The sequence below is a fragment of the Protobothrops mucrosquamatus genome, unplaced genomic scaffold, assembly GCF_001527695.2.
Source record: "Protobothrops mucrosquamatus isolate PMUCROS unplaced genomic scaffold, P.Mucros_1.0 scaffold650, whole genome shotgun sequence".
NCBI classification, from domain to species: Eukaryota; Metazoa; Chordata; class Lepidosauria; order Squamata; family Viperidae; genus Protobothrops; species Protobothrops mucrosquamatus.
This window is the reverse complement of record NW_015386939.1, coordinates 263,994-284,777: the sequence shown is the minus strand read 5'-3', so window position 1 is coordinate 284,777 and position 20,784 is coordinate 263,994. Positions and strand designations below refer to the sequence as shown.

The following is a 20,784-nucleotide window of genomic DNA, read 5'->3' as shown; positions in this document are numbered from 1 at the left end:
GCATATACAATCCAACTCACCCCACGGAGTTAGGAGAGGATGGGGTGAAAGTAATGCCACAACTCACTGACAACCCCGCAATGAGTACCTGCGAAGGCAGAGGACTCCCCTTTGGGAGCTTGCACACAAGCAAAAAAAGCAAGAGAGTTACTAAATGGAGGAGCAGAGTCCAATGGGCAGTTTGCAGATGGTTTGGTGGTGCGGAGGCGAGGATTACGAACAATGGATAAGAGAGAGGAGGAACGGAGTGAACAGCAGGAAGGAGGTCCCCTGGATGCCATGGAGCACTCCCGGAGTGAAACAACCCCCCCAGCAGAGGAGCGAATATAAGAACGTATCTGCCAGAAGCTCCCGGGACAGACATCCGAATACGCTTGGCAAACTACTCTGGAAACGCCCACACACACGCAGGAACAACAGGGCAAAGGAGCAGGAGGACCGGGTTAAACACACAGCACATTGACAGCCCCGTAGAGAAGGAACGAATACAATCCGGGATGGGGGTGAAGAGAGGGAATGAACTAGAGCGTTTAGCACAATGCGATGGTTGGAGGCATATGAATAAAACAAATACTAAAAAAAGGGGGGAGGAGAGAAAAGCGACTCCAAAAACCAATGGAGACACGGCAGATGACTACAGATATATGAGGAAAACAATCGAAAGGAAACAGGGGGAGGAAAGAGCAGCAAGCCCGAGACTCAATGGGGTGGAAGCAGATAATTGGACACACACGAAGAAAGCGACCGGCCAAAGAAGGGGGGAAGGGAGAACAGCAGCTTTAGTAATCAATGGTGGGACAACAGACAGCGGTGCATGCACGAGGGGAGGGATTGGAGGAAGAAAAGTGGGTAATGGAATAGCAGCCTTGAAAAACACCAAGGGAACAGCCAATGCGTGCCCCCTAGGAGTTAAACAATTAAGGATGTTGGATGGACCGATGACCAGGTCCAGGAGCCGTGCGCAAAACTGGCCAGTATTATAAAAAGGGGACTCCCATTGACCTACTCTTATGCTCTGATGATGGCAGTAGTGTTGACCGACGAAAGCTCAGCATTTTATTAAACGATTTTTAGTTTGATATTATCCTGGTGTTCACATTTATTTATTTTTTACTGCATGGCTTTACCCAGGATTCGAATTTTTAACATAATTATATAATTTATATATATAAAAAATCTTACATAGCAGATAAACTGAAATAACCATAGAATGTACACCCTATATTGAATTGTATTTTTTATCAGAAATTGTATAAGGAGTAAAAATAAATAAATAAAAGGTTTTATTCATGTAATAGTAGAAATGAGCAATTAGAAACTGTTTTGTAATATTAAGTATACTGTGTATATTACCAAAAACAGTCTTAAATGGTTATAGTGTACAATCATGTTAAAAGTAATTTCATGTTAGACCATCAGGCTTTTAAATAAATGTTGTTGTTGTTGTTATTTTGAAAAGCAAGAGTAATATTTATTAGGTAAGAAAACTACCTAGAGTTTGGATTGCCAGGTTCAAAACCAGCACCAGATGGGATTTGGATATGAATAAGAATAATATATCTATCTGAAAAGCTTACACACACACACACACACACACACACACACACACAAAATTTTCCTAATACAGTCATTTTGGGATAACTGAACCTACCTTCAACACCAACTTTGAACTCATGCTTTGTTTCTCCTAAATCATTTGAGGCTACACATTCATAGGTTCCTTCGTCATCTCTAGTAACTTGTTCTATTTTCAAAACTTTTCCAAAAGTCTCAGTGACTCCTCTGAAAATGCTGCCTCTGTCAATCCTTCTCCATGTTAAATGGGGTGTTGGGCTAGGATAAATTTAAAAAAGAAAGAAAATATTTATGTTAAAAAATAACATGGGTTTTACCCCCCCCCCCCATTCAAGAGTTCTACCTTATGTAGATGCCAACTAATGCTTATATATAATGTTGAGTGGCCATATAAATCTTTTCATTAAGTAAATAAATAAATGTTATATATATCACAGTAAGCTGTGGCATATCCCTTAAAAGCTGCAATGGTTTTGGAGACAAGTAAAATCATTGCTTGTTTTACAAATTCTCTGTGTTCTTGTCTTGTGCATCAAAGAACTGGGCATGAAGTGAAGCTTAAACACTGATTAGGAATAACCCAGGAAAATTGCAATTAAAGTATTCTTCCCCATACTTATTTCTTATTCCATATTTGCCACCTATAAGTCAACAACACATCATTATTTCAAAATATGCATTATTTCAATATATATATATATATATTTACAAGCAAATCATAATGAACACAGTCAGTTCACCTATTGTGCCATGAAGAGCATGGGGTATCAGAGATAAACTGTGTGCAACAATACGTGTATTTAGGCATGCAAAGATTCGGAATCTGCTAGCTTGCTAAAAGCAGAAAATGTGAATATTACTGCACTGTCAAACCATAGAGTTGAGGGCCACAGAGCTAGCTGCAGCATTTTTTGAACAAATTACTACGCCCTCTTGGGTTTAGTTGAGAAATGACAGTCTTTTTTAAAAAAAGGATAATCTTAGGTCACTACCAGAACTGAAGCATATTAGAAATGCGGAAAGTCACTGGTGATGATTTCAACAAAAGTTTCCACTGTACTTAAGAGAAAATTGCTGCCACAAAGAAAAAGGCAAGCAGAAAAGAGTACTAAAATGCAAAACCTCTTTATCTTTTTTCTTTGTGGATTAAGATAAAACCGAGGGGAATGCTCTCTTGAGAACAGTACAATGCAGGTTATACAAAGGCTCTGTGAGGGAGATGGGTGGTTTTAAAAATTGATAAACAAACAAATAAATACCAAATATAGAGAGTATATTCTCCCTTTTTCCCACTGTGATTTTCCTTTTCCTTTTTTCTTTTATTTGCAAACTCTGCTTAAGTTAAGGAATTAAGCTCCACAAATTATCTGAGGTGCCATTTTTATCAAACTTTTCATTGTAATATACACATTTTCAAACCTTCTCTCCTCCTCTTAGCTAAAGCAGGTCCTCCAGCAAAATATGGTTCATATTTTCCACAATCTCAGGAACAGCAAAGTCATCACAAGCCTGAGATACCAAATATCCATAGTTACAGTTAATTGGAGGCTTCATTTAATTTATACTGTAGTGTTCATTTTGTATTTGGAATAATTTTGCCCGAATTTTAAATAATTAAAATCTGCTATCTTTGCTCTCCTCTGAGGAAATAGCTGAAACACTTTGATTCTTTTATTATATTAGGGGAAAAAAAACAATGGAAGAAACTGTTGTATATGTGGTAACTGGGTTCAGTTCAGCAAAATGCACTTTTGACCATTTTTTTAAAGATCTCTTCATGAATATGTATCTAAATTCTGAATCATGCTGGTGACATAATGGTAACATGTTTGCTCTTCTAAGCAAACTGACTCAGTTTGTCTATCACACTAAGACAAATCACCAGCCATATAACCATGTGCCTGTTTTGTTGCAAAAACCTATGGGATTTGTATTTCCTGGAAGCTATATTGTCTTTTTTTTCAAAATAAGTAAAAATATACACAGCATTATCGATCGGCTACTATAGATTAAAAATAGTTTAGAATGCTACTAAGAACTTGAGCTTATTTCATCTAATCCACAATGGCTTTATAATCATAAATGGGGTTAAAGATTTTGCTGGAAGGGCAATAATCAATTCTTTGTCTTCCTAGCCAGCACAAATTCTCCAAACGATTAAATATAAAAAGAACTTTGTGTTTTGCAGAATAACTGTGAATTCTCATAACAAGAAAGAGAGACATTCAGGCCAGGCTGCTAACTTAGCATTTCCAGCTGGCTTTGCTATTGCCAACACTGTGCATGGCATAAACAGAGCAGAATCACGTCAGCTTATTCTTGTGTCCACCTGTTGGGATGGCAACATGCCAATGGTCAGGTTACTATCAGTTCCAAGTTCCTAAAAATATAATAGGGCTGACAAAGCCCAAATATTTACAATATCTTTCTGTAACTTCAGGTATCTTTTTTTAAATAAATAAATACATAAATTACTTTTGCTTCTTTGTTACTAACAGGTAGTCCTCAACTGCAATTGAGACCAAAATTTAGGAAGATAGTTAAGTGAGTTTTGCCCCATTTTATGACCTTTTTGCCACAGTTGTTAAGTGAATCACTGCAGTTGTTAAGTTAGTAACATTATTGTTAAGTGAATATGGCTTCCCCATTGACTTTGCTTGTCAGAAGGTTGCAAAAGGTGATCACATCACCCCACATATTTATGAACCATCATAAATATGAATCAGCTGCCAACCAGTTTGATCACAATGGCCATACCTCACTTTTTTCAGTGCTGTTATAATTTTGAACAAGTCAAAGATTTGTTATAAGTTGAGGACTATATTGCTGTGGGGTTTTTTTTCTTTGCTGTTATTTTTCAAGTCAAGCTCTAAAATATGAATACTCACAGTCCTTCAGCAATACATTCCAGAAAAAGATCCATTCCTTTCATAAATGTCACTTCTGAACTGGGACCAGAAGATTCAGGGACAAGTAGCTTGGGTTTTCTTTCTTTGATTAAATTTGCTAAAAGGGAGAAAAGTAATTTCAGAACTTTTGAAAGAAGATTAATTCAACTCTTCCTGATTTTATCAAGAATGTTCAATAAAAATAGTGCTAATTCATTCACATATGTTCTACATGTTATCTACATATCATAATAGGATATTCTTTCCTGCTGGGTTGATTTTTTCAGCTGCTTTAGAATATGCTTCTAAAGTTTGCAAACAAAATACTATACAATAGAATGTGGTATCTTAATTGTAATTTGTGGATAAAATGTATGAGTGCAGTATATTCTTGACATTGTAGGAATAGTAGAAATAGAATTAATTGTGAAATTTGTGGGCTTCAAGTTAAAGGTACAAGCTTTGAAAATGAGAAGAAATGGCAACATCCTTAAGTAGACTCCTATGATAAGGAGGTTAGGAGGAGGAAGAAATGTTGGATAATTGCAGGGTTTAGAGATAGTGGGGGAGAGAAGGACCTCCTCTTCCTGAGGCTCTACCCCTCAGTGTCATCTGGCCTAAAGAAAAGTTATATTCTTCATCTTTCCAATTAGCTAGCTTAATTATGGTTCCTCACAACATTTCCAAAAAGAGATTAAATTGTTTTTTTCCTATGAACATGGAACATGGAAGAAATATGGAAATTATAAGCAGGAAGAGGCTTTGGAAACTCAATAGTATCTTTTGGGTTCCGCTTCTTATTAGAGATTTTGAAGGAAATCTATATGGTCATTAGAAATTCAAAACAATATGGTGGCACACAATCAATAATCAATCTTATTGGAGAACGTTGGGCTACATGGGGAATCTTGGCAGCTTGGACTAGATCCAAAATTTGGAGTTTTCTATTCCTGTTTTATTGGGTAACCATACCAAATTACTGTTTTCACTTATATTGAGGGAAACTGACACACACACACACAAACACACACACATACACACACACACATCCTGTCATTTGCATATTTCTGTGTAAAATGCAATATATTTTAAGTAGCATCTTTTATTCATTTTAAACTGAATTGAGGCATGAAATGTTAAACAGTAACAACTTACCCTTGGCTGCACTAGATGAACTGGAATCATTAGTATATTTTACTGCAACAGACAGAAATGGAGACCAAATGGAAACATGAATGGTGATGAAATTTATCAAATAAATGATGAATATAATCAGACTGAGTAAAGAATTCAGATTATGCTGACGTAGACCCATTTGCAAGGTGAACTTCGTTTGTTCTATCCATGTCGCATGAAACTGAAATTGCTAAAAGTGTCCTCCTTTGTAAAAATGGGATGGGGAGGGATGCTATTTGAATACAACTAGAGTATTCTGCTCATCTTCTGGACTGAGATCGTATTATTTCCATCTAAAACAAATGCCATAATTGCGAAGATGCAATGCAAGCATGCATAGTGATAATGAACACATATACAAATGATGCAAATACCCAAAGATCTCATATTTAGCTAATATTTTAAAGAATGCTCTTCCATCATGGCTCATTTAAAGCCCTTTCTGCCAATCCTTCAGCAAGCAGAAGATTTTATTTATTGATTGACTGATACTTAAAACCTGCTCCACTTTCAGAAGACTCTTGTGAAACCAAATCACAATAAAAGCATCATCAGCAAAAGAAAAACAAATTCAACATCTCACAAGTTAACTGGAGCTTCAGTTTTTGCTGCTGCCCCACTACTGATCCTTATGTTGTCATAGGGGCAATATGTAAGCCTGAATACTATTGTTATTATTAGGTGGATTTATTTGGCTCATACAAAAAAAACAACCAAAAACAGTTCTACAAGCTTGGGATGAACCTTCAGTCTAGCCATCCATCACATCTCACCTCATCTCTCCACTTCCAATCCATTTTAAGGAGACAAAGTAGTAGATGATTTTCCAGGAGCAACTGTTGGAACAACTGTTGTTTGAAGGGAGGGAAGGAGAACAAAGCCAGAGGAATTCCCAATTCCCTTTTGTAACATGCCTTGCACTCAGTACATAAGGATACTATCATTTGGCAGCAGTTTGCCTATGACAACATAGGAATCAGTACTGGGGCAGCAGTTAATTGGTTGTGACATGCTAATGTTGAATTTGTTTTGCTTTTGGTGATGATCTTTTATTGTGTTTTGGTTTCACGCTACCATAGTTTATTTTCTTTCTAATATCATAGAATTGTTTTGTTTTGAAGAGCCGTGGTGGCTCAGTGGATAGAATGCAATATTGCAGGCTGACTCTGCCCACTGCCAGGAGTTTGATCCTGAGCGACTCAAGGTTGACTCAGCCTTCCATCCTTCCAAGGTTGGTAAAATGAGGACCCAGATTGTTTGGGGGGGGGGGGCAATATGCTGACTCTGTAAACTGTTTAGAGAGGGCTGTAAAGCATTGCGAAGCAGTATATAAATCTTAGTGCTATTGCTATATGCTATTGTTTTTCTAAGTGGATTGTTTTATATTACTTTTTGTCCTATGTGAGCTCTTCATTACTTCTTCTATTGCAGTGACATACAGATGTGTTAAACAAATTATGTCTCCTTATTTTTTAGATTTTTTTCCAATCACAGTGGGTAGAAGAACCAAGGCTGACAATGATAAAATAATGTAAAATGTATCCTGAACTATATCTTAATAAAATGAAAACAGATTATTCCTGACTTAAACAAAGTTAGGTGAATTGTCCTATGGTAGAAAAGAATTTTATTCTGCATTAAAAATTAATTACTAGGGAAATAATTTAATCCTATCTTTCTTGAGATAAGTGGAGAACCTATTTATTTTCACACAATAGTTTAGTCTTTTCAATATTTTATGTATATGTTAATATTTTGTACAATCCTATACATGATTATTAAGATGAAAATCCTTTCTTATTGAACTGGGCTAAATCTAAACTGTAAATGCAAAAAAAAAATCAGAAATAATAAGTTTAAGCTTCTTCTGTTTAGTTAGAAGTTGTTTCGTGTTTAAAAAATGGGTAATATCTTATCCCATCATATTGTTCAAATGTAGTTATACAATAATGTGGGTTGTGAGCAAAGTTCATTTATGGCTTTGGCAATAAATAAGATTTTGAAGGATGTAGAAGTGAGGCAGTATCTTAAGAACATTTGTGGATTATATGGGTCAGCTGTCATGAACCACCTAAGAATGTAGTCAGTATCATAGTAGTGATATTAAAACTGCTATCCAAGGCAATCTTATTTTGCCACAGAGTCCAATTTGGCAAGACACCAGACATAATCAAAGTCTATTTCAGCAACATACTCTGACAGTTTATCAGTCATAGGTAGTAGCCCTCAGCTAAACTTCACTGAGCTTATAGAAGGTAAGCAAGGAAACTCAGTTAGTATTCAGATGATATATCATCAGAAAATCCCAGTTATGGACTACATTAGGAAATTAAAAATAAAACTAAGTGAAAATCAATCCCAGAAGGTAATAACAAATTAATTCCACATTTGGGGGGGGGGGAAGCAGGTGAAATTCAGGTGGTCACCAAGAGTAAACATTACTTTAACACTTCCCCAAAGTGGTTACCTAAATGAGAAATCATTCAGGATGAAACTGAGGTGGGTATTTGTTCTACAACTTATAAAGGAGGAGAAGAACCAATCAATTTATATGTGACAATCAAGAAGAAAAAAGGAGGAAGTTTCAAATGAAGTCTCTCAAATTTTCTAGTGGCCCTCAGTAGCTCCATCACCACAAATCATTCTGTCTTCTCATTTTGATGGATTTTTTTTCCATCCAAGAGAAAATAAAATGGGTAGATATATTGCTGACAAGTGCCTTCAATAATATACCACATGCTAGTTCAACAGGAAAGCACACATTACTCTCAGTTCCCATTTATATTAAAAGGAAATTATCATTTGGTGCCTCTGAAAAGAAGCTGATTTCCATCCAAATCAGGGTTAGATTTTTATAGTTTTGAGGTTCAGAATAAAACAAGAGAAATCTTTTGGCGAGCTAACAGCTGCAGCAGTTTTATGAGCTGGGCCTAGCTGTCATCACTACGACAGCAGTGTGGAACTGAATACATTTGCATATATTTCTTCAGCAAAAATGATGATTAAAAAAACACACCCTCATGTCACATGTAAGAATTACCAAAAGAATCAAAAGGTTGGAAGCAGACATTAGAGCAGATGGGAGATAGAGGAAGAAATGAAGAAGGAAAGAAGAGAACCAATTTCCCAGACTTACAACGTGTAACCGTCAACGTCATTGGCATTTTCTGTACAATAGTTCTTAATTTTGGAAATGCAGCAAAGCAGCAATAATCACTACGGCTGTCATTTTCATCCACATTTGCAAAGTAAAGGTCCCCATTAAGGCCCATGGAGACCCTTTCATCTTGTGGGATATGCTGCAAGTCTGAAAAGGGGAAAAAATGGTAATGATTCAGTATCTGACCCTTGATCCCAGGTAAGGAAATAGCTCTTCGGTATTAATAATGCATGTGACTTGAAAGAATATACAGAATATTTGCTAGTTTTCCACTATGCTATGTAGGGGAGGAAAAATCACAAGTAGAACAAACTGCCTGGATATCCTCTTGCCAACCGTAAAATATATACTGTATCTGTATTGCAAGCTTGATATTGCATACATTTTTCTGTGACAGAATTCTTTTTTTTTTTTTTTGCAAAATAATGCACCATTTTCATTGTGCATTTGTTAAAGAATTATTCAAGCCAGACCTGTACTCTACATGTCATGGCTGTCAAGAAGCCACTTATCCTGTCAATTAGAATAGGCTTGGATGGCACATACAAAAGTATAATGTCTATCCTTTATTTTTTTTTACGTTTGTATAGACGAACTCATTATATGATTTATTCTTACGTGTAAATCAGTCCAATTTGCTAAATGTAGCCATGCACTTAATTCCATAATATAATTCCATGTTTTAATTTGAAAATGAGAAAGTTCATAGACAACTTTGAGAACAGAGAAACTTGGACTGAATAAGAGAGATAGTGGGCTGCTAGTTCTTAGCACAAGCTTCTCTAAAGGATAAAAGGAATTTCACCCCACTGAATTCAGTAAGGGTCTGGCCTTGGTCCTCCTTTCTTATCTTGGTTTCTTTGGTGACTTCATCCCTCTCCTGCATTAACTTATACATGCTGATTCTTCTGCTCCATCAAACAACACCATATGCCAATGATGGCGAACCTTTTAGAGACTGAGTGCCCAAAAACTGGCCCTGCCCCCGCTCCACCCCCTGCCCTGCCCCACTCCACCCCACCCTCCCTGCCCGCAGGGTCACTCACCGTCTCAAGGGCCCACTGCAGATTGCCCAGGCAGCCCGGCAGCACCATGGCGGCCACACCCTCTGCCCACCCCCTGCAGCATCAACTGTGCGCGTTGGGGCGTGAGAGCAGAGTCTTATCTACACTGCCTGGCTGCCATGTCCTTGGCTGTGCTGATCTGTGTGGGCCACGCTCAGGGGCGACTCTCCTCCAGGGAGGCTGCTGGTGAGAAGGGGATCGCGAGTGGAGGCAAGGCTGGGGCAATGGCACATGTGCCCACAGAGAGGGTTCCGAGTGCCGCCTCTGGCACCCGTGCCATAGGTTCACCACCACTGCCATATGCTGATTCCTTCTTCTTCATCACCCAAAATGTATTTACTGAAATGGCTACACCTGTTTGAAGGGCACAGCTTCCATGACCTGGATGGGCCTCTTAAAAGATAAGGGTTTTAGGAAGCCATCTTTCACACCACTCTTATTCCTATGTAAACGGGTTTTGTATTAAGGCTTTTCTGATTTTACCACAATTCTTATAAGTTGTTTTCTTATTTGTAGTAAATATTTTTCATGTTCACAAGCTAGGTTTTTATTATTTGTTAGATTTCACAGGGAGAAGGGAGGAAATTAATCCATTTTAAAATAAAGTGCAAAAGAGCTAGAAAAAGTTCACTTAGGAATTTTAGAGAAAATCAGCACTCAAACCAAGAACTTCATTTACTTTGAGACATACATAAATGTGGATACATACATAAATGTGATTCACTGAATGAAATCCAAATATAATTCATTATATTTTCCTTTTCCAAGATGTAAGATTAGTAAGTGTTTTAATGAACAGCAATTAATCTTTGCAACTGCCTTTTAAGTTTAGCATTAACATTTTCTAATTCATTGTCTGTAATTTTCAGTTTATTACTGCATTCTGTTAAACCACAGAAAATGCCATTTATCAACCGTGTGCAATTTTAATTAAATTCAAATTATAGAAATACTTTTGCAGAGAGATTCCATTTGTAATGATGTCAGGAAGAAAGGACAGATACTTACCAATATTCATCCAATAAATGTGCAGTGGTGGGATGCCTTTGGGAGGATTGCAGTGCAAAACCATTGCATCACCATGTTCTACATCAATGGGGTCAATCTTCTCCTTAGGAAATTTAGGAATACCTATTGTAATAGAAGCACCACAAGAAGAAGCTAAATAGCACTTGTAGTCTTTTCCTATTCATGGCATTCTCTTTATTATTACCTGGCATTTTTTTAATTTTTCCCTGTATCCTTTTTATTCAGGTAGTAAAACAAAAATTCTTGAGGGAAAACTATGTTGACATATGTTCTAACTCTGGATGAGTATACAGTGGAAATTTCAGGCATAGCAAAGACCCTAACAGTGATGTATAATTTTTTTATTGATCATGTTTACATTCTCCCTTCCACTATATAGATAGTAGATTTGGTTTTACCTTACAAATGAAAGAAGTTGGGCTAAGAGGCCTGATGATGTCCTTTAGCACTTTCATGGAATTTAATTTTATTAAATTATTAATTTATATAATTAATTTCTAATCAATCTCCAGTTCAAAATCTGGTTGAGCTTTAAAGTCTGCTAATTACATTTAACTTGAAAGCAGTTATCTGAAAATAACTAATCTCACATAACTAATAACTAATCCCTATTCTCATGCAGTTACCATCCTGAGATTATCTTCAGAGCTGCCCTTCTAAATTTCCCAAAGATGCTATAGCAGATAGATCAGAATTATCTTAATTCTAAAATATCCTCATGAATTATTTTCCCTAACATCATCTGTTTTCCTTTCCTAAATCTTTAAATCTTTTAAATTCTGTTTCAGTCTGCTGCTTTTTGGTTGATGGTTATATTGTACTTTAAAATTGTATTGGTATAAATAAGTAGAAATATAGTATAATTTTACAATCCTAAAGTTTATCAAAATAATCAAATTGTTTCCAGAGTATGTCTTTATTGACATTCTATAATTTCCTGTATTTTCAACAGAGCCTTCTAACTGTAGATAATAGCACCATTGAAATAAATAATGGTATACCAAGGACGAATCACATTATATTGTCCTATTTTTTTAAAAAAAGGTCCAGAATGTTATGCCTCTCATTAGGGATCACTGTACATAAACATTTATGAAAAGAAAAATGAAAAGACTCCATGTATGAAGACTCAAATTAAACCTTGTTTTATATCTTTGTCGCAAATCTTCCGACCACAGTCAGAACTTCCATCATACGCTTGAGCTTCATATTCTCTAGCTGCCAGTCTGCCATGAACTATAGGGGGAGAGAGCCAGTCAAGAGGGGTGAAAGCTAGCTACTCATCATACCTTCCAGAGACACCATCTCAAGGTCAAAGTCTTGGAATGGAATTCAACAACTCACCAACCAGCCCGCTGTTGAAGAGACAGTTCTCAAAACAATTTATTCAAATATAATTGGACAATAAGGGACCAGCAAAGCAAAGGAACTGGATGGGGAAAGTTAACCAGGAAAGTTTGGCGCATGAACTTTGCTATACAGTAAACCACTTGGCTTTTAATAAAGTATACCTTTCACTACAAATGGAATTGAGGGTCTTTCTTGTCTAGAGGATCAAGTCAAGGCAGGCCTGACACAGGCTAAAACTGATGTGTCATATTACCAAAAAAAATGAGTGTTGTTTTTTTTAAAAAAAGAAGAATGTTGAAACCAAACAAAATCTAGTAATAAATTTTATGAAGGTTGTAATGTGAATAGTTCTCTTTCAAAAAAACCAAACAAACCTCCTTTCTTTATATCTATCAAGTTCCACAGCTTGAAAAACCAGTCCTAAGGAATTTCCCCTCAACCTTTTATTTGAAAGATATAAGTACAATGATATAGATATATAGATATGGTATATGATATATGGTATATATATGTGTGTGTGTGTGTCTGTGTGTGTGTGTGTTTTCTGAGGTTTTCACGGGTGTTTGTATGTAGGTCTTTGGTTTTTCGGGTTTTCTCCCGCGTAAAATTGGAAGTGTCTTGGCAACGTTTCGACGAAGTCCCATTGGTCATCTTCAGGCTGGTGTTTTCGGCTTCATGCTTCTAGGAGCAATGTGTGATCACAGCTGTTTCTTCATTTTAACTGCCAGTGGGGGTATGAACTGATTGGGTGGGAGCTTGGCTGTGTTCTGATTGGGTGGAGGTGTGTTCTGATTGGTTAGGGGCTTGGCTGTGCTCTGATTGGATGGGGGGTTGGCTGTGCTCTGATTGGATGGGGGTGTGTTCTGTTTGGGTGGGGGCTTTGGTGTGCTCGGATTAGTCTGAGTTGCAGGGGGATTTGAGATGGAGAGCTGCATTGCTGTTGTTTGGCTTCATGTTCATGGTCGTGCCATATCTTCATGGTGGGTGTCAGTTTGCTTCATGTATGGATTGGAGGGGTTTAAAATGGCTAATGATGCAGCTGTGGTCTGGTTTCTGGTTTGTGATCATGCCTCATCATCGGTGTGGGTTAGGGTTTGCTTTTTGCGTGGATGTGTGGTGGTGACATCCTGTGTGGTTTTTGTGAGTGTGGGTCTAGTGTCATTCTTTGTGTTAGGGACTCGTTTGTCAATAAGGGCACGTTTCCAAATGGCTGGTAGGCGGGAGGTATCATCTCGTTTATTCATGCTGTGTGGGCGTTTTTCTATCCCACCCAATCAGTTCATACCCCCACTGGCAGTTAAAAGGAAGAAACAGCGGCGATCACACATTGCTCCTAGAAGCACGAAGCCGAAAACACCACCCTGAAGATGACCAATGGGACTTCATCAAAACGTCACCAAGACACTTCCAATTTTACATGGGAGAAAACCCGAATAACCAAAGACCTATATGTTTGTGTGTGAGTGCACATGTATGCATGTATGTATGTCTCTTTAACTACCTGACATTGGGGCCAGTAAAATCACTTGACTGGTTCTTGTTGATCCATTTCAAAAATGAACGATGTTGAGTATGGGGAAAGATCTCAAGAATATTTGAACTGGGAAGGAAAAAGAAGGAGAAGTGGTGCGATTAGCCCATGGCCCACAATTGTAGGAACCATTTCATAATGCTGGATTGGAAGAATGAGGCCTAAGACTAATGGGAAAAAAGAATTCTAAGTGTATCATAGATTTAAAGACCATCATCTTAAACTGTGGAAAGCAATTGGCAACCAATGCAGCTCTCTCATTATTACAAGCTGGACTTATTATGCTGGCTCACAGCCCAGCTGCCACATTTTACACCAGTTGCCATTTCTGTATACTTCAAATGTCATGATCAGCACCAAACTCCAAACAATTTCTCCTCCTTTTGGCTACAGGAATAAATTGAAAATTAAAAGTTATAGGATATCTCAGTTACATTGCTTAGTAGTTAGTGCCTTCCGCTTCCTAACAGTCTTCCATTATACACTAGTATATAATTATTGGAGTTGTACTCCAATACTTCTCTCTGTATTTATGTAAAATAATATTGAATGTTCACTCAGTTGAAAGTGCATACATTCTTTTTATTTCAGCTTACCTATTTTCATCCCTATAATATTGTAGGGCTGTTCAGACTTAAAATTTGTGTAATAGCCCTTTTTATACATTTGCATTTTCATTGTGTTGTTGGAATAACTGGAATGTGTAAACACGACTTTTATTTTCTCCTTCAGCAGGATCCTTGTTTGACTTTGAAATCCCTCTGTCACTGAGCAAAGTGTAAACCACTCAATGGTTTCCTTGGCATAATTGATGTTGAAAAGCATGACTTGGTGTCATTTCTTTCTCTGTTCACTTTTTATATGGATGGTGAGTTGCCAAGCACCTAGTATCTTCCGTCAAAATTGTGGAGAGATGCCTGCCAAGAACCATGCTATTATCATGATGTCATATTTATTAAGCTGTGCTTTGATTGTGTTTATACATAAAAGGAATTGATTTATTTAAACGTCCTCTACAATCCCACTTATCAAATTTGGCCATGCAGAATAGCATTGTTTAGATACTAACTCAACCAAAGAGGAAGTAGGGGAAAAAAGATGGACCTTTAAAAGATGCTAAGGTTTCTCCGTGATAATCAAAAACCCATGTATTTGAATATGAAGGGTGGCAAGATATAAACTAGCACATACAACACTATTTTTTTATACAATCTAATATAATCTCACTCTTTCTCTCTTCACTTCTTCACTCTATCATATATATATGTATGTATTAAAAATAACACTAAAAATAGATGAGTGATCCCTGGGTATGTATGTATGTATGTATGTATGTATGTATGTATGTATGTATAAATTTTGTTTTATTTTCTTTGTTTTTAATATATACATATACATTTACGTATAAACATTTACACATAGCCACTTATTGGTTGATGGGTCATACATGGAACATACAGATCATACATGGAACATTCATTTTGGAAATGAATAAATAACTTTTATTTCTTCCCAAACACATCAGGTTTAAACATAGAGGTGAGTGGTATGCAAATTTAAGCAATAAATAAAATAAATAAATTAGTTTATTTGTTCTTTCACATCTAAGCCAGCCAGCTGACCTTGAACAAGTAAGTACATGATTATTACTTGAATGAGAAAATGACCAAACAATACTGGGGCTAAGACTATACAGGGAAGAAAAGAAATTAGAATTAGAATTCTTTATTGGCCAAGTGTGATTGGACACACAAGGAATTTGTCTCCGATGCATAAGCTCTCACTGTACATACAAGCAACAAGTGATAAATCATGATCAGGAATAAGTCAATATCATACCACATCTGTACGGTTGTTCAAAATTCCATCTGTATTTGGCCATGAAGTACTATGAATAAAGGGGAATTTTCCTTTACCTTTGCACAAAAAGCCATTTATGTACAATTACAATTTTCACTTATTTATGTACGCAGAAGTTTAACAAAGCAGTTGTTCCAGAATAGTGGGTACATCTTGAAGCAGCTGCTTTAATTATCTTTATGATATTATGGTATCCTTTAGGCTTGCTATTTTGCTTTCCTCCGCTCTTAATACTTTTGTCTCAAATGGCACTCCATAGTTACAGCCAAACATCATAGTCAGTATCTCTATAGCTACAGGCAGCATCACAGTCTAATTCCTATTACCTTTATGTGAACTTTACCAATTGCCTGCTTACTCTCTTTAACTGTAAACAAAAAAAGGTTCCATTCTCTATATTAATCCAGTTTTTTCAAAAGCATTTTCACCAAGAAATAATCTTTCAAAATTACTAATTATCCATATTAAACTTTCTTACGGCCATTTGTTGATAACCTTTTTGCCAAAAGTTTTTACATTTTAAAAAAAACTAAACCTTTCCCCCCTTCTTTATAATTCAGAAAGAATTTTGATAATTATTAAGTGGAATTTTCTTTTCCTGCTACTCAGAAAAATCTCTCTTTAGAGGTAAATTAATTATATCTGAAAATGTTTTAAAATGATGCTCATTTGAATCACATGTCCATCTCAGCTGCATTGTGGCTGCATTGTTTGAAGTTCTTCAACTTCCAGTCACCCAATAAACAAACCAACTACAAAAGCCACAGCTCCTATAATCTATCAAAGAAGGCCAGCTATCCAGAATGGAAGTGGGCAATCTCTCTTTTTTCTGTAGAGCAGGGGTGTCAAAATCATGCGTCATGCCGAAACCACGCCCACCCCATTGCCAGCAATGGGAAAAAAGTCACGATATGTCGCAACATGTCACGTGATGTTGCAAATTTGACATCCCTGCTGTAGAGAGTGCAACAGCCAGAATTCAGAGATGCTTAGTTCACCATGAATCCTCACCAGAAGGAATGTTTTGGTACATTATGTCAGGAAGAAGATAAATGAACAAGTTTTGCAGCAGCAGCATTGAAGACTGATAATACATATATAACTGATCTTAAAAACATCCTACAAGACAAAAGAATATTTTTTTTCTGAGTGAGAAATTAAAGCAGAAAAAAAAATCCATTTCAATTGGAAAAATTGAAAGATGTGATTTGTACTTTTAAATAGCAAAGATTTTGATTGAACCTGTCCAGAAGGCAAGGGAATTTATACAAAATATTGAAGAGGAGAGATTCAAATGGAGGTGTTAGATGAAATTAAACAAAAGCTCTACATGGGACATGAGAAACCAAAAGGGATTTCACTGAACTAGGCACTACATTTTCCCCCTAAATTTTGGGCCTGATTATGAATTGCAAATGGTTAATGTACTATATAACTGAAGCAAATTCTCCTGGAGAGAAAAATAATTATTTGAAAAAAAAATAATTTGCCTACAAGAAACATATATTAGAAATAAAATATAAATTTATAAAAATTGGGGGAAGAATTATTTTCAACAAGAACAGAAAAAGTGGAGTTGTTTTATATAAACCCCAATTAATACCAGAACTTGTACTGACTGATGTGCAAGGTAGGTTTGTTTGGGTGAGGAAATATTAGAGAATATTGTTTTGTTTATCATGATTTTAATGTTTCTGGGTTGTTGTTTTTTTGTTACCTGGAACTAAATAGCATATCAGCCGAAATAGAAAAAAACTTATCTGTGGTATGGACAATTTAAATACACATTACCTTGAACTACTGCAAAATAGGATATACATCTACAGTATGTAATAATAGTAATAATAAAATAGTAATTCAGAGAAGAAAAAGGTGGGAAATATATGCATATTTTCTCTTCATTTCTAATTTTTTTAGATTTTCTAACTACCAGAAAGTTTTTGCTCTTGGTTTTAAAAACATCTATTAAAATTTGTAGAAAAATATTTTGAAAGATCAGTTATAATTTTATGTAAAAGTTTGTAGAGCATTAAAATAAATCTCTAGAGAAAAAGAAGGGATTCAATATTAAACACTGTCTACCCAAATCAAATCACTGTCTGACACTGATAACGCTATTCTCCTGAGTACTCTTTAAATTGCTTGTATATTAATATGCCTACTAGCTCATTCCTGGAGAAAAAAAGCATGGTGAGAATCAGCAAACAAATTTTGCACAGCCCTGATAATATATGTATGCATAAATTCAGCCACATTCCATGTAACTTAGGGCGAAACTATTCAATACATTAAAGATGTAATGCATGATTGCCTTCTGGATTTTATTTATAATAGAGCAAGAACACTGTCTTTGTTTGTGGGGAAGGCTTAAATTCCCTACCAATACTTAGATTGGATTTAAAAAACAAAGGTAGAGGAGGAAGGGAGAAGTGAATCTCTGTGTATTTATGTGTGGCTAAGGAAAAATAAAAAAGATCTCATTATTCTCTGATGTTTAGCATATGTGGCTAAACTCTAAGCTAAAATAATTTGGAGTTAGTTAGTTAGTTAGTTAGTTAGTTAGTTAGTTAGTTAGTTAGTTAGTTAGTTTATTTGTTTGTTTGTTTGTTTGTTTATCAAACTTGTATGCCACCCACTCACGACTCTAGGTGGCCTACAAAAATTGAATAAAGTCCAAAGTAAAACATTAAAACAATAAAGAGCTTACTTTAAAAAAAATCAATTAAAATAAAACTAATCGGGATGGAAAGGGAGGAAGCAAAGCATGCACAGAGAGGAGATGAGGTGCTCATTAGCTACCTCCAACATGTCACACTCCCATTGGGACCCCAGGTTGTTGTCATCACCATGACTTCAAGGGCTTTCAGAAGGCTAAAAGCGTCGGAGTGGATCTGACCTCACATTCCCATTTCAAAATTAGTTTTTGACAATTACATTTCCATCAGATTCATATAGAATTCCTCACTTCACATGTTCAAAGCCATCTTAATAGTTCTAAGAAAACTCCTAATTACTCAATTAAGATTCTGAAGCTGTTATCTTGCCATACTCCCTACAGCATGTTGTAGACTTTCTGCCCTCCAACAGCTTTTCCTTCTCTTTGGTCAAGTCTGAGAAAATTCTCAGCCTCATTTCTTGAAGTACAGGTAGTCCTTGATTTACAACCATTCATTTGTTTGAAGTTACAATGGCAGTGGGGAAAAAAATGCTGTTTTTCACAGTTACGACCATTGCAGCATCCCCATGGTCCATGTGACCAAAATTCAGATACTCGGCAACTAGCCTTTTGATCCCCTTTTGTGAAAGTTCATAAAATCGGGCAAAACTCATTTAACAACTGTCTTACTTAGCAATGGAAATTTTGGGCTCAATTGTGGTCATAAGTTGAGGACTGCCTGTATACCAAGATTGTTCATCAGTATTCACAGTAGCACATTTGGAGGTTTGTTTAAGATTGAAGTGCATCCATTAGGGTTTAACCCTAACAAGACACTTTCATTTTGTTTTTCGTCTCGGATCATGAAAATGAAAGAAAATTGTAAGTTATCTCTTGATATTTTTAGGAAGTTCTCAACTTGTAAGACGGGTCCCCTCTATTCGTCCCATTTAGAAAGTCTAATACCATCTAAGGTCAATTACTCGATCACCAAAACAAGTTCCTTCTTCACCTGTTATGATGTCCTGGGCTTGCAGGCAGCACTAGCTTTTAGAGAAAAACAGCAGTGGTGGGGTTTCAGTTCAATCTTTTCAGGATAGAGGAGCAGCACAGCTAGTTGTCATAGCCCCGGGGCTACTAGATCTGGACTGCAATAACCTTGACAGCTATTAAGATCCAACAAAGACATTTTGCTCCATCTCTGTAAGTCCTAATCAGTACAGAGTGAGGTTGTCTGCTAAGCTTTTTCGCAAATCACTTTGACCTATTACTCATCACTAGAGGTTTTTAAGAAGAGACTGGACAGTCACTTGTCTGAGATGGTATAGGTCAGTGGTGGTGAACCTATGGCACGGGTGCCAGAAGCGGCACTCAGAGCCCTCTCTGTGGGCACACACGCTGTCGCCCCAGTCCTAGGCCTTCAGCTGGCTTTTATAAAACCTTTTCGCTTTAGGCCTCCACCGCGGTGTGCAAAAAAAAAAGGTTCAATCAATCAGTCAATTTCAACTTCTCGCGGAAAAAAAAAGATCTTGCAAAGTTGGAATTGATTGAACTTTTTAGTCCCACCCAATTTGCCGGTACCACCGCAGCCACGCCCATCCAATGGGCCACACCCACCCAATGGGCCACACCCACCCGGCACCCAACGATGCATAAGTGGGTTTTGGGTTGCAGTTTGGGCATTCAGTCTCTAAAAGGTTCGCCATCACTGGTATAGGTTCTCTGCTTGAGCAGGGAGCTGGACTAGAAGACCTCCAAGGTCCCTTCCAGCTCTATTCTATTCTATTCTATTCTATTCTATTCTATTCTATTCTATTCTATTCTATTCTATTCTATTCATCCCTTAAGGTATCCAGGGTACCTCAGTTGCCTACATTCTTCTATGGACATTACCAACATTCATGCCTTGTTTGTTTGTAATATTTTGCCTTCTCCAAGTGACATTACTGCCTTATTGCTATGCTGCAATAAAACAAAAGCATTGACATCATGAGCCCAAGACCCCATCCCAGCCCCCCAAAAAACAAGTATTATTTTTATCTTAGATTATTTTTAAAAAGTCATTTTTAAAAAGTCATTAAATTACAAATCATTTAATTCATCATTCAGTTCATGGCAAAGACAGCTTTCACACATTTGTTTCTAGTGTGCCAATTGCTTCTTTTATGGAATGGGAGGCATTATTTGTAATAACGTATGCCTTGGTTCAAACAGAATATTGTAATGTGCTCCATATGGGGCTAGATTTAAAGACCAGGTGGAAGCTGCTATGGGTCTACAATGCAGCGGCACAGGGAATAAAGCCTGTTACTGTAGACCACCAGTTTTAGCTGATGGCAGCACCTGAACTTATAAGCTAACCATAATCAATCCTGAATACTGTTTGGATGGGAGACCACCAGGACATACTTGGAACTTTAGAAAATGAAATTGAAAAACATTCTGAAATAAGGCTATGGCAAAACCCTCTCAATGCTGCTATGAATGTTAAGGGA

The 20,784-nt window shown here is 36.7% G+C and overlaps 1 protein-coding gene across 1 annotated transcript in view; it reads right to left on the bottom strand.

Annotated features, from left to right (window-relative positions):
• LOC107289176 (neural cell adhesion molecule L1-like protein) overlaps positions 1–20,784 on the bottom strand; it is a gene marked incomplete at its 3' end in the record, with an annotated part of 47,878 nt that overhangs the window by 17,788 nt on the left and 9,306 nt on the right. The window contains exons 4-8 of the mRNA XM_015817875.1: positions 10,872–10,994; positions 8,776–8,946; positions 5,619–5,660; positions 4,464–4,581; positions 1,652–1,833 (exon numbers count right to left, since the gene is read on the bottom strand). Of these exons, the coding sequence (XP_015673361.1) occupies positions 1,652–1,833; positions 4,464–4,581; positions 5,619–5,660; positions 8,776–8,946; positions 10,872–10,994 (636 nt within the window). The remainder of the gene's footprint in view (positions 1–1,651; positions 1,834–4,463; positions 4,582–5,618; positions 5,661–8,775; positions 8,947–10,871; positions 10,995–20,784) is intronic.